This window comes from Ambystoma mexicanum, chromosome 10, assembly GCF_040938575.1.
Source record: "Ambystoma mexicanum isolate Mex_15411 chromosome 10, UKY_AmexF1_1, whole genome shotgun sequence".
Lineage (NCBI taxonomy): Eukaryota > Metazoa > Chordata > Amphibia > Caudata > Ambystomatidae > Ambystoma > Ambystoma mexicanum.
In genome coordinates, this window is record NC_090932.1 from 1,121,100,438 (window position 1) to 1,121,114,602 (window position 14,165).

A 14,165-nucleotide genomic window follows, 5' to 3' on the forward strand; every position below is an offset into this window, starting at 1 on the left:
GTACCCGCGCAAAACGCACTGTTTCTGGGAGCGAAGCTCGACACAGTGTCCCTTCTGGCCTCCCCGTCGGAGGAAAGGACCAGGTCCATCCTGGGCAAGGTACAGCGGATGTTGGTTTCCGACGCGGCCAAGGTGAGGTCCATCAAGTTCCCTCCTCGGAATGATGTCTTCTTGCATCTACCTCATTCCCATGTGCAGGCTCCGGATGTGCCCGTTGCAGGAGTTCCTGGACGCGCGCTGGATCCAAACGACGGGCGGCTTCGAGGAGAGGATCACACTCGATGAGAGTTTCCGCCGAGCGGTCCGGTGGTGGGGCACCCGCGCGCATCTGACGGCGGGCATGGACTTCCAGACCCTAGACCACCAGGAGACAGTGACCACGGATGCCTCCCTGGAAGGGTGGGGAGCGCACACCGAAAATCTGCACGCGAGAGGCCTTTGGCTCCCGACGGAGAAGTCCCTCCATATCAACGTCCTGGAGCTCCGTGCAGTGTTCTGGGCCCTCAGGTCCTTCCTTCCGTCCCTCAAGGGCAAGGTGGTGAGGATCTTCACCGACAACACCACCACCATGTTTTAAATCAGGAAACAGGGCGGAACCAGGTCCCCAGCACTGTCCAAGGAGGCGCAGGACCTGTGGCATTGGGCCGTCGCCCAAAGGATGTTTCTGGTGCCGTTTCATCGGGCAGGGATAAAAAACACCATCGCCGACTGCGCTCGTGCCACGAGTGGGAACTACGGCAGGATCTAGCGGATCGCCTCTTCCGACGGTGGGGCACACCCCAGATCGACCTGTTCGCGACGGCGACGAACTCCAAGTGCCGGAGGTTCGCCAGCAGGTTTCCCCAGGCGAGGAGCATGGGTGATGCTTTCTCGTTCCCCTGGGAGGGCCTGTTCCTCTACGCGTTCCCTCCTTTGCCACTGCTAATCCGGCTCGTCAACCAGCTCAAGAGGTCATGGTGCAGGATGATCCTCGTCGCACCTGCGTGGCCGAGGCAGATATGGTTCCCGGACCTTCTGGACTTGTCAGCGTCCCCGCCAATCAAGCTGCCGGTGGACGCGGATCTACTCTCCAGGGAAGGAGGCGCCATCCTCCACCACGACCCGAAATCGCTGAACTTGCAGGCCTGGCTCCTGCAGCGCTAGAGTTTGGAGGATACGACATACCGGCCGACTGCAGAGAGGTTCTTGCAAAGGCCAGGGCGTCCTCGACTCTTAAATGCTACGGACACAAATGGAAGAGGTTCTCTGTCTGGTGCCACGCACAGAAGATTAACCCTCTACGGATTACGGCTCCCCAGGTACTGCCGTACCTGCTGACGCTGGCCAAAGCTGGACTGGCACACGCGTCCATCAAGATTCATCTTGCTGCGATCTCCCGATACACCAGAACCACGGGGCGGACGTCCTTGTGGTCCCATCGTCTGGTGAAAGAGTTCATGAAGGGACTGTTCAGATCGTTCCCGCCGGTGAAGGCTCCGGCCCCGGCGTGGGAGCTCAACGTGGTGCTGACCAAGCTCATGGGACCTCCGTTCGAGCCTCTGCACTCGGCCCCGTTGAAGTTTCTGTCGTGGAAAACAGCGTTTCTTGTGGCCATCACCTCCGCACGACGGGTGGGAGAGATCCAGGCCCTTTCCTGCAAGGCCCCGTACTTGACTTTTCACGACACGAGGGTAGTGCTCAGGACGCACCCCTCCTTCATGCCCAAGGTACCGTCGGACTTCCATCTCAACCAACCCTTGGTGTTGCCTGTGTTCTTCCCGTCGCCTTCGTCGCCGGCTGAGAGGACTTTGCACTCGCTGGATGTGGCTAGAGCGCTGAAGTTCTACGTGGACCGCACAAAGTGTTTTCGGAAGACGTCACAACTCTTTGTGAACTTTGGACCTGTCAATCAGGGGAAGGCTCTCTCGAAGGCTTCCATTTCCAGATGGCTCTCCGGCTGTATCATGTACTGTCATCGGTTGGCAAACCGACCGCTGCCTGGCCGTCCGAGAGCCCATTCCACCAGAGCGATCGCAGCTACCACAGCGTTCCTTTCTGGTGTGCCCCTGCTGGACATATGCAGGGCTGCTACGTGGAGGTCGACGCACACCTTCACGAAATTCTACTGCGTCGATCGGGATTCCAGGGAGGAGTCCAGGGTCGGCCAAGCAGTGCTGCGCAACCTGTTCGCCTGAGGTGAGCCTGGTGAGGAGGTAAGATGCTTAATGTTGAGTTTGATGTAATGCTTAATGTTGAGCCTTTGCCACCTCCCGTGGTTGTGCATGTGTGTACTGCTATGTATTCTTTATTCATGAGCATGTGAATCCATGCCAGACCCCATGCTGGAGAAGGAACAAGTTACTTACCTGTAACTGTTGTTCTCCAGCATGGGTCTGGCATGGATTCACATGCGAACCCTCCCGCCGACCCCTCTGCGGCTCTTCACTTGGTCATACTGCCACTTCACGTGCTTCCAAATCTGAAGATGGCTGCCAGAGGCGGTGCTTAGGTAGAGGGCAGTCATTGGCTGTGGTCAGTATGACGCAGAGACCAGTGATTGGTTATTACTACGAAAGACAGATCAGAAACGAAACTGATACTGGTTTTTTCTTTACCGAGGATTCCCAGCCTGACGACGGGGAATATTCATGAGCATGTGAATCCATGCCAGACCCATGCTGGAGAACAACAGTTACAGGTAAGTAACTTGTTCCATATCGTCACAGTGGACGGCGAGTCTTTGCATTTGGATGTGCCACCTAGGGCATCCCCACCGGACGAGGTGGGCTTGTTCCACTCCATGATGGCCAGAGCCTCCGAGCTATTCCAGCTTGTGCCCGTAGAAACCAGTAAGGAGGGTTTCTTGTATCAGAGGTGCAAGGCCAAGAGCAAGACAATCATGGCGGTGCCCCTTCTAGACGACGTGTGGGAAGAGGGCCTGGCCTCATGAAGAACCCTGGAATGGCTCCAGACAAATGTGATAGGCTGGAGAAGAGGTATCTGGTGCCAGACTCCGCACCCAAGTGCCTGAGGTCGCAACCATCGCCGGATTCGGTAATATCGGTGGCTGCGAGGAAACGGTCTGCTAACCCGTCCTCATCATCTTTGGTCCCTCCAGACAGCGAGGGGAAGAAGATGGACGCCATGGGGAGGAAGGTGATTTACACTGCAGCGTCCACTATCAAGGCGGCTAAAACACTGGCGTTCCTAGCCACGTATGACAGGGAACTGTGGTACAAGCTAGGGCCTATTCTGGAGTTCCTCCCTGACGATAAGAGTATAGAGGCAATCGCTCTTTTCCAGGAGCGGGAAGTAGCGTCTAATCACGCCATTCAGTGCCATTGGACGTCGCTGACATGGGATACTGGCCGATGGACAACAGTGTCTGCCTTCGTCGACAAGGCTGGATGAAGGCCACGAATTTCCAGCAGGAGGTCCAGGCGAAGGTGTTGGACATGCCCTTCAACGGAGAGAACTTGTTTGAGAAGGTCATCGACGAGTCCCTACATGCATTCATGCCGGATACGGAGACGGCCCGTTCCCTGGGCACTCTCCAGCTGAAGCGCTCTTTTCACTCCTTCAGGGGAATGTCGAGCTGTTTCTCCTCTTCGTACCTTCAGCCTTCCAGATCCAGGACTCAGGAAGCCTACAGAGGCGATTCCCAGGCCTACAGTAGCAGAGTACAGCATCGCCGTCGCCCGCAGGGCAGGACGCCGGCACTGAAACAGGCCTGAACCGCCGAGACATTGGGCCCCCACGCATGCACCCCGGTGGGCGGCCGGCTGATGAAATTCGTCAGCGAGTGGAAGAAGATCACCACTGACAGATTGGTGCTGGACGCTTTCACCCAGGGGCACACTCTGGAGTTTCAACACAGTTGTCCGTGGATCCCTGTGATTACCCGTAAGGAACAGCACATCCCTCAGCTCCTGGAAGAGGTACAGTCCATGCTGTGAAAAGGGGCGATAGAGCTAGTACCCCAACGGCTCCGGGGCTCCGGCGTCTATTCCAGATACTTTCTTGTCAGAAAGAAGACAGGGGGCTGGAGGCCCATCCTAGACCTGCAACGCCTCAACAAATACTTCAAGTCCCAAAAGTTCAGGATGTTCACGTTGCAGCATGTGCTTGGCCAACTGGGGTAAGGAGACTTCTTGACATCGCTGGACCTGGAGGATGCCTATTTCCACATCCCCATTTATGGGAAACATCAGAAGTTTCTGTGTTTCATGGTGCAGCGTCAGCAGTACCAGTTCAAGGCTCTGACTTTTGGATTGAAGTCGGCAGAGTGTTCATGAAATGCTTGGCACCGGTGGTGGCCCATCTATGTCTACGGAGCATAGACGTATACCTGTACCTCGACGACTGGCTCATCCGGGCCCACTCGAGGGAATTGTCCGTCAGACACATGGAGGCGACCATCCAGCTGCTGGCGGATCTGGGATTGTCCATCAACTATCCAAAGTCCTGCTTAACACCATCACAGAACATACTGTTCCTAGGAGCAAGACTCAATAGACTCAATATGGTGTCCTGCCTGGCTTCGCCCTTGGAGGAGAGGGTAGTGGCCATTCAAGGGAAGGCGCAACGGCTGTTGTCGGTGAAGATAGCCACAGTGTGGACCATCAAGTCGTTGCTCGACATGTCGTCGTCCTGCATCTACCTCATCCGGCTCTGTAGGTTGCACATGCGACCCCTTTAGGAGTTCCTGGACGCTCGCTGGATACATGTGTACATAAGCTTTGTGATCAAAATCCTGCTCTTTGAGGAGTTCCGTTGGGCGATCGGGTGGTGGGTCGTCCGCTCCAACATCGGCCGGGGCACAGGGCTTCAAAACCCTCCATACCAGGAGACGGTCACCACAGACACTTCCCTGGAAGGTTGGGGAGCCCACACCGGAGGTCTACACACCAGAGGCCTGTGGCTGCCGGGGGGGAATGATTTCCACATCAACATCCTGGAGCTACGGGCAGTGTTCTGGGCCATCAAGTCGTTTTTTCTGTTTCTGAAGAGCAAGGAAGTGAGGATCTTCACGGACAACACCACCACCATGTTATACATCAGGAAACAGGGGGCACTTGATCCCCAGCACTCTCCAGGGAAGCGCAGGACTTGTGACACTGGGCTGTCAGACAAAAGATGTTCCTCATCCCTCTTTTTTTATCTATTTATTTATTTTACATTTTCACATAGCCCGCATCCATCGAGGCGCTGTTATAGGAATTGTTTGTTTTTTAGTTGCGTAATTGGTTTTTTTTGTCATTGTTGCATATTTATAATGTGCTTAAATACCGAGAGGTTTCTAAGCGCGGACCAGGGGATCGAACATGTGTTGCTTCATGTCATCTAGCTTCCAAGGAATGGACGTTGTCATTGAGCTATCCTCCTCCTAATCTGGCGCAAGTCAAGAACCCCATCACAGACTTTCTCTGCAGGGAATTGCGCTCCTGCCACGAGTGGGAACTTTCACAGGACCATGTGGACCGCATCTTTGTCAAGTGGGGCAGGCCCCAGATCGATCTATTTGCGATGACGGCAAACTCCAAATGCCAGATATTTTCCTGCAGATTCCACCAACTGAGGAGCCTGAGGGATGCGTTATCCTTCCTGTGGGAAGGGATGTTTCTGTACCCATTTCCTCGATTGCCTCTCCTGCTACGTGTCATCAACACACTCAAAACAGTGCCAATGCAGGATGATACTATTCACCCCAGTGTGGCCGAGGCAGATTTGGTATGCAGACCGTCTCAGCCTGTCAGCTTCACCTCCGGTAAATATGCCTGTGGTTCTGAATCTTCTCACCAGAGAAAGAGGCAAAGTCCTTCATCATGAGCCAGGATCGCTGAACCTGAGGGCTTGGCTCCTGCAGCCCTGGAGTTTGGAGGATATGCGTTACCTGTGGACTGCAGGGAGGTCCTCGCCAAGGCCAGGACGTTGTTGACTTTGAAGTGCTACGGTCACAAGTGGAAGTGTTTTGCTCTCAGAAGATTACCCTGCTGAGGGTCACGGCCCCACAGATTCTTCCATACTTGCTATCCTTGGCCAAGGCCGGACTGTCACACACCTCTATCAAGGTACATCTGGCGGCTATCTCCCACTACACCAGGTCTCCAACAAGGTCTTCACTTTGGTCTCATCAACTAGTCAAGGAGTTCCTCAAAGGACTTTTTCGATCTTTCCTGCCAGTGAAGGCTCCTGTGGTAACTCAACTTGGTGCTGACGAGATTCATGGGTCCACCTTCGAGCCTATGCATCAGGCTCCTCTCAAGTTCCTCTCATGGAAAACAGCTTTCCTTGCGGCCATCACCTCTGCCAGGAGGGTAGGTGAGATCCAGGCCCTAACCTGCAAACAACCATACCTGACTTTCCACGAGACGAGGGTGGTGCTGCGGATGCACCCCTCTTTCATGCCGAAGGTTCTCTCGGAGTTCCACCTCAACAAGCCTTTGGTGTTACCTGTTTTTTTCCTGGAGCCTTCGTCACCGGCTGAAAGGCCCTTGCACTCGCTGGACGTTACACAAGTCATTTGCACATTCAGGGTATGCTGCTGTTTCTTGTTCCTGTACACTTGTTCTGTTGCATGGATGCACTAATGGCAGATGTGTCATATTTGGGATTTTGGCGACATTATAGAAGTGTCCTTTTGTGACATTCATAGCCTCTTGTGTAGTTGGAAGATAAATGTGTGCTGCTGCATGGCGTAGTAGGGCAGCCAACTACTGTGTGACTGTTCTAGAAAATGTGGGTTGGGCATTGCCATGCACCATACCAACAGTGTGTTGATAGCTGCCTATTGCTAGAATATAAGATATGGCCAATATCGTTAGTATGGGGCGGGGGCAGTTTGTATGCCAATTTGGCTCTCAAGGTCACTATGAATGAGCTGCAGTAAATGAAATATGGTTGACCTATCCAGCCGATAAGTTCTTAGAATGTATGCTTCTGTTCATGGCCCTGGGATTATTCTGATCATGGGTATTGGGGGCCTGTGACTCCTTCTCCAGCCTTTTTGGAACATATGCCTGATTGCAGCATTCCTCTGTGCATCAAATAGCAGGTACAGCTACCATAGTTATATTTATAGGGCTTCAATGGGCTGCATGTTACTAATGGTCTTAGGAGTAGTTTGGATAAGACTTATTTTATTGGGTGGGTTGATTATATGCACCTCTGATTGATTTATTAACACATGCTCCTCCTTACGGCCTGCTTTTTCATGACAGTAATTTCTTGTGGTTTTTCATGCGTTATTCTTCCCCGTAATGGTAGTCGAAATAACGTGGTAAAATATCTCATCCATTATTGGCAACTCTTCACATGCAGTATTTTGCGGTGTGATCAAACATGGTTACTGTATCTGTAATTTTCGGAAGCTTTGTGTCTGGTATTTCCTTGCGTGGTGAGTGACTCGTACTGGTCAAATATGCGAATGGACAGACTACATTTCAAATTGGTACAGGCGTGTAATGAGTGTGTCCATAGGTTTACATGCAACATCGACTAGGGCTTTCACTAAGCATCAGTATGTGGTCTTTAACATTAGGGCTGATCGCAGATTTAGCAGACCTTTTCCATTTGGTTTCTTACCTGGTGTTGTATTTAAGCTAAGCATTCCAACCCAACTCGGCAGGCTGAATTAGAAGTTATGCTTAGCATGGGAAACTGTAACAATAAATATCTGAATAAAAGAGTGACTATCACACGTGTGCCTCTCCCCCTGGCACCACTTATACAAGTCTATCAATTGCTGTATCTAGATTATGTATCCAGACAGATAATCATATAGAGAAGAGGGTGTGAATGAGGACTGCTACAGTATTTGCATTCTATTTTAAATGACAGTGTCATAAAAAGAGAATAATTATATATTTCTTGTTTATGTTGAGCTTCATTTCAATTTGATAGAGTTCACTTGGTTGGACTAGTTGACTATCCATGTCATGAATTCAGAGTAATTGGTTGCAACTACCCCTTGTCTAGCTATCATCAAGACCTTCCCTTAAGTCTCCATTTGAGGGTCCTCAAGTGTGCAAAGAAGGCGAATGCAGTTACCTAAGAAACAGACGGGTCAGGCTCTAGAGCAAAGATATCAGTTGTAGGATACACTATCAAGCTTTAATATTGATACCTCTGTCAGTCAATCAACAGAGTGTGGATGTTATATAATGATTGGTCTGTCAGTTTCAATGGAATTACAATTATGTTCAGCAGAAAAAGATTTTTGGGGAAAGTCTACAAAATCTTCACTGTAAATGTGATGCATATTGCAGCTCCGAAAATGTATGTGTTATAAAGGCTTCCTCCCTTACCCCCCTATTTCAATGTAAGTCCATGCAAACCAAATAGCATTATTCCATTGAGTAGTGTGATCTCACAGGGCTTTTTGTTGTTTTATAGCGGTTAGAGGGGTTCAAAGTGTTTGCATATTGGATCACTGCTTACTCCATTCTGTCTGATGCTATCTGGGATGGTTTCCATTTTGTACGACCACATAGCGCTAATGCCCTTTGCTGCCCGATGCTGTATGTTTTTCATGTTGGGGTCCTGGATATTGTCACCACCCCATGCTGCTAGATGCTGTCTGGGATGGGGTCCTATTCCCACCCAAGCTGCAGTTGCCTTTCTCTTTCAGTGGTTCCTGATCTGATCTCCCCTCTGTCAACAATTTTTCCCCCATAGCGGCCAGGTTCTCTGACATTTTCAGTTCCGTAAAGAGGACCCCGGCACCCCCAGAGACTGTGGGACAACCGCCTGCCATTCCCCCGTCATCTCCATCTCTCTCAAACTCCCTGCTAGCTCAATGTGAGTAGCCAATTCCAGCAAGTAACCCTTGCTATTGCTGCTCAAGAAGTGTGTGGCTCTTTTGTTTCTCTTAGAATTAAAGTGCCAAGATTGTTCAGTTGGTTTGGTTTCATCTAATGGCATGTACATCTTTTGGTAAGTATAATGCATGCACAACCTACTCTATTTAATCTCTGACATGTTCAACATTGCATTAATTTTTTTCAAAACAATTAACTATAATGCTAAAGGCTGGAAGCACTCTTAGACCTAATAGTGCAGGTGCTTCATGATCGGATTTCCGTCCCTATTAGGGAGTGGTGTCTCAAACGAGTGGCAGCATTGATTCTGGCTCTTATTTATAACACCTTCTGGGCAAGGAATCTTATATTCCAGCTGCCAACCCCAAGTGTTCTTTTGCTCTGTTCTGTTATTGTAAATGAGGCACCCTTTTCTTGTGGCCCCCTTTGCTTCCGGCTGCCCCAGAATGGAATAGGGTGGGTGGGGGTTAGAGGGGGTAGTCAAGTTGTGGCAAGAGTAACTGGCCCATTAACTTTAGGATTTCCGTTAAATAATCTTCATAATAAATTAAATGGACTATGACACGATTCTCGTGTGTAAATGCTCAATAACACTAACCGTGACTTAGAAGGTACTCTCCTTGCTATTTCATCTTTTTTTTTTTGTATTCTGTGTAACATGCTCCCAAAATTAAAGCCTTGTTGAACATTTCAGAGAGGGAGATTTTAAGAAGAATTATAGAAAAGGGCGGAATTTCAATGGTTTTAGACAATGGACTAAGGATATTCACTCTAAACATTCAAAGTTAATTTCAATGGTTTACATCACCGTACAATGCATGCTTTAACTTTAAACATTAAAACAATTTAATACATAATACATATTGCCTATAGAAATGTTTTCAATACTAAATTACTTTTGTTTGCTCTTCACATCTCCCAATCACCTTCATCTACACACCACACCAGACAAATAATGTACATTGGCACATTGCATCACCAGATTTACACAATTTGGAACTTAACTTTGCACACCATATTACAAAATAACTTTTATTTTCACACTGGATTACACAAACAACATCCTTTTCCACATCACACCATAAAATAAACTCCAGTGCACATCAAATCACTAAATTACCTTTACCCTAACAACACATCCATACAAATCCTTTATTTGTGCTCCAAGCTATCGAAATAATTTTAAATCATCATCAGATATCCTTTATTTGCTCACCACCTCATCATGTTACTTCAATTGCACAGCGCCCCACTAGATTAGCTCCATTCTTACACTACATAACCCCCCTTAATTTGCAGACTACATAACTAATTCACATTTAATTGCACACCACGTTGTCAAATGAACTTTGTTTGCATGTCAAGTTGTCATTTCCACACAAAATCATCAAGGCACCTTAGTTTCCACAGTACATCACCAAGCTATAGATGTTATTTTCACAACACTTCTTAAAAAACCTTACACAGACTCTAAGAGCACAGCCACTTTTTAGGTTGATATCCATTCTCCCCTAAGCAGCCAAAGCTGCTGGGACACTGACCACCTCACACCTCTGTATACATATGAAATCAAACAGCCTGCTGAACAAATAACCAGTCTCGTTTCCTGATGGAAAAATGTATTAAAATACCATAATCCTCATATGTAAAGGAGAGCTCTCTGCTGGACACCTTTATTCTTCTAAATGTGTCTATACCTTTATTACTGTGGACCACTCTATTATCCAGCATGATCTCAACTTGACTTTTGAAATGGACGGCACTGAATTGAACTGCCGCTCTTTTTTATGAACCACCCACACCCATCAGGTCAAACTAGAAGTCTTCCTTTCTCCAATCACTACGTATCTCCTCCCTGTCAAAAGCTGCATGAATGAGAACTGAATCTAAATACAAAATAATAAACAGTTGGTGTGTGAGATCTGCGTTTTAGCTGCATGTAATTCAAAAGTGGTTCTCCTGCAGTGATTAATCCGTCAACCAAATGATGATTTCACAAGGGTGGTGGACACCTTGAACACTGGACTGATACCATACATATTTATCAAAAATGATGCAAAATAATTAAAACCATTTATGTCTAAAATTGTGCTATGACAATCTTTCGATATGGTATGATTTATGATATGTGTAACAATAGAGAAGCAATGTTGATTTTGTGTCATATCAATGCCTCGAAGAAAATTGCTTTAGGGCAAAGCGCATATAAGCACATGACAACATTCAACTTTTATTTAGTCATTAATAATTCACCTAAATTGAATATCTATGAATGTCACCAGCACTGTGTTCAAGTATTCCACCAACCTCTTGAAATGAAAACGTAAACTTGCTCACCTTTACAAGCTCTGAAATGAAGCTCAGGTACACTACCGTTCTTCTTGTTGCTGACCGAAGACTCCCATTGAACTCCCCAACATTAAGTCTGAAATTTCAGAGTCACCTCTGACACAGAGCTTTCTACTTGTGCATTGTCTTCGCTCTCTTACTTCTTTTACACAGGTTAGCTTTAGTCCTTGCTGTATTTAAGTCCAGATTCGACCACTGCAATGGCTTCTGCATGCTAATCCTAGATTCACCTGCAAATAGGCTAAAATTGTGCTGTCATCTTCAGCAGCACTTTATATAGGACCACTGCATCAGCTGCCAATGAAAAATCATGTTTATTTTAAGGCCCATCACTAGGCTCAATGCCATATCATTAGAGTCTAACTCATTAAAAGGAAGGCAGATTCCAAAGTAGAGCCTCATGAAAGCAGTGTAAACCCCGAAATTTCATAAGACTGCTGAATATCCACCTGTAGGTCATAAGCCTGAACTACCACAGAACCCATAGCTGTCCCTCCCATCACCATGTTTCTGTGGGGATTCATTACCAACTTCATGGTGGAGTGAGTGCTATATAAAACTCCAAATACACAAATACAATTTGCGCACCACATCACCAAATCACCTTCATTGCACACCAAATAACCTTAACTTTCAAAACCTATTGCCAAATCCCTTTATATACACACCACATTGCCACCCTCTTTCCTTTACATACAGACTACAGAAATCGCCTTCATTTTCACAACAGAGCCCCTTTTATTGTACACTAGATCATCAATTCACATTCACTGGCATAGCCCACCAACAAAAGTACCTTAAGTAGCACGACAAATCAGCTTGATATGTAAACCACATCACCAGATCAGCTTTAGTGAATGCTGCATCTCGAAATCAACTTTAATTGCATTTCACTTTATCAAAGCACTTGTATCTGTGCACCACACAACAGAAGCAGCCAACAGTTGCATACCTCATAGCGTGACTGATGTATTTCTATGTTACCATATAACTTTAATCTGCACAAAATATCCTGAAATCAACATCATTGTACTTTCTCGTTCCAACTTCTGTGATTTGCTACCGTGTTCACTGTGTCTCCGGCTTCAAAACCCTTGCCCTCACTTTGTGTCTTCTTCCTAACACCCCCTTACTATGTCCCTATTTCCAATTTGTTACCCCTTCCTTTTCTTTTTTATATTCCTCTCTTTTGTTACTATCTCTCTCACCCATTTCAATGGTTCTATTTGTATTTCTTCCTACAAACCCCTTCCTAATCTCTATGCATCTCTGTTCCCTCTGTCCCTTCATATCTCCCATGTTCCTTTCTCTGTTCCCTTCCTACCATTCCTTTTCTCATTCAATCGACCCACCTTGTATTCCTCTTTTTCCTTGTGTTGTTTTTCTGTCTTTGTCATCATCTGGTCTTTTCTCCTCTGTCCGTCCCATCGTCCAACCATCTTCATTCATTCATTTCAGCCAAAAGCAATGAAAGTGGCTCAACAAAAAGCCAATCAGGTTCTGGATCTCCTGGTGAGCCCACTCCCTCAGCACAAAGTCTGCCAGCCACACCCCTTCCCGCTGCTGCTGCCGCTTGTAAGTGAATGTAGCACATATGCTTTTCTGTTTTCTGTACCTGTGGGCAGGGAAGAGGGAAGTGGAAGACCACCACGTTGCACATATCCCAGACACAATGCAGAAATTTGTGTTGTGAAGATTACGAAGTTTTCTAGAACTTTCTTGTAGAACATTCTTAATCGTAGGAATGACATGAAGGCAAGGAATATCTATATATCCTATTTTATCAATAGTAGAAAAAGTATCATTTTGTATATGTCAAACAAAATGACTAAACCTACAGCCAACTTTTAGTTAGATCTTTGCACAATTTTAATTCCTGCAGGCAAGTTGGACAACATTGAAATCAATTTCCACTGCAACAATATGTACAACATAAGTCCCCTGCAAAAATACCAATGTGCAATATTTAGTTTCAATGTTAATTTTGCGGACATAATCTTAGCACAGATGGAATGTTAACAACCTTTTGCAGCAAGAAAGACTCATGAAGGCGGCCAACTTGATTCCTCCATCCTCCCTTAAATATTACCAGTAAAACCAAGCATATTACCAACGAAACAAAGCATACATGTTTCTGTCTTTTGGCCACGATGAGTAGAAATCACAACCTATGAGTAGCACCAGGATTCAACATACTCTGTGTATACTGTAGACTCTCTCTTCCGTATCTTAAGCGTTGAAATGCAAGTCCATGCAAAAATGTATGAGAGTAAAAAACGGTTAACACAGAAATTCTATGCAATTTTATTTTCTGATGAACATATAGCCCTAATAGTGATTTTTGCAAAGCATTGTTAGCTGTTCTCTCTGTGGTCACTTATAGCATGAGAGACAGCGCTAGGAGAAATGCTTGCAAAAGACATTACAAGACCAGCTTTGCCTCACACAATGAATTTGCGAAACACCTATTTGAAGCAAAATGCGTTTGAGAGAGCTTGTACCCATTTAAACCTTAAGGTCAGATATCTGAACCCCTAATAATTCTTGTAATTAGTGTTATTGTATGTTGTCAGAAAACCATACAGGTACAGTTATGTGTGTATAATCATCCTCCTACTTATTTGCAGGTAACAACTCTGCCAATAGTACGTTTTGTCACGCATTCCACTGCAGTATTTTGAAAATTCATTTGCAAACAAATGTTTTTCGAACTTACAGTCTGCAAACCCTGCAGTTTATTCCCCACCACAGCTGTTTTGGTATTACGAACTGTACACGTTTATGATCTTTTCAAAATGTGAAAACGTTTGCTTGCAGTTCCACTGATTGAACAGAAACGAAATGGTGACATTTTGTACACATCCACTGTTAGTCTGAGAGGGGCCGTACTTGCTACCAGGCCAAATGTCCCATTATAGTAATCCTATTATTAATCCCAAAAAATGTCTCTCCATTTTCACAGCTATATGCCACAAACAGAGAGGAAGATCAGGATAGCAATTGTCCGGGAAACTAGTA

General features: G+C 46.6%; 1 protein-coding gene across 21 annotated transcripts in view; it reads left to right on the forward strand.

Annotated features, from left to right (window-relative positions):
• The window catches only part of CAMK2B (calcium/calmodulin dependent protein kinase II beta), a 1,630,344-nt gene that overhangs the window by 1,299,627 nt on the left and 316,552 nt on the right, over positions 1 to 14,165 (forward strand). For 9 of the 21 annotated variants that reach the window (XM_069618980.1, XM_069618981.1, XM_069618979.1 and 6 more), the window contains 2 exons: positions 8,656 to 8,778; positions 12,606 to 12,722. The exons of the other annotated variants lie outside the window; for them this stretch is intronic. In XM_069618980.1, coding sequence (XP_069475081.1) covers positions 8,656 to 8,778; positions 12,606 to 12,722 — 240 coding nt within the window. The remainder of the gene's footprint in view (positions 1 to 8,655; positions 8,779 to 12,605; positions 12,723 to 14,165) is intronic. 21 annotated transcript variants of the gene reach the window in all.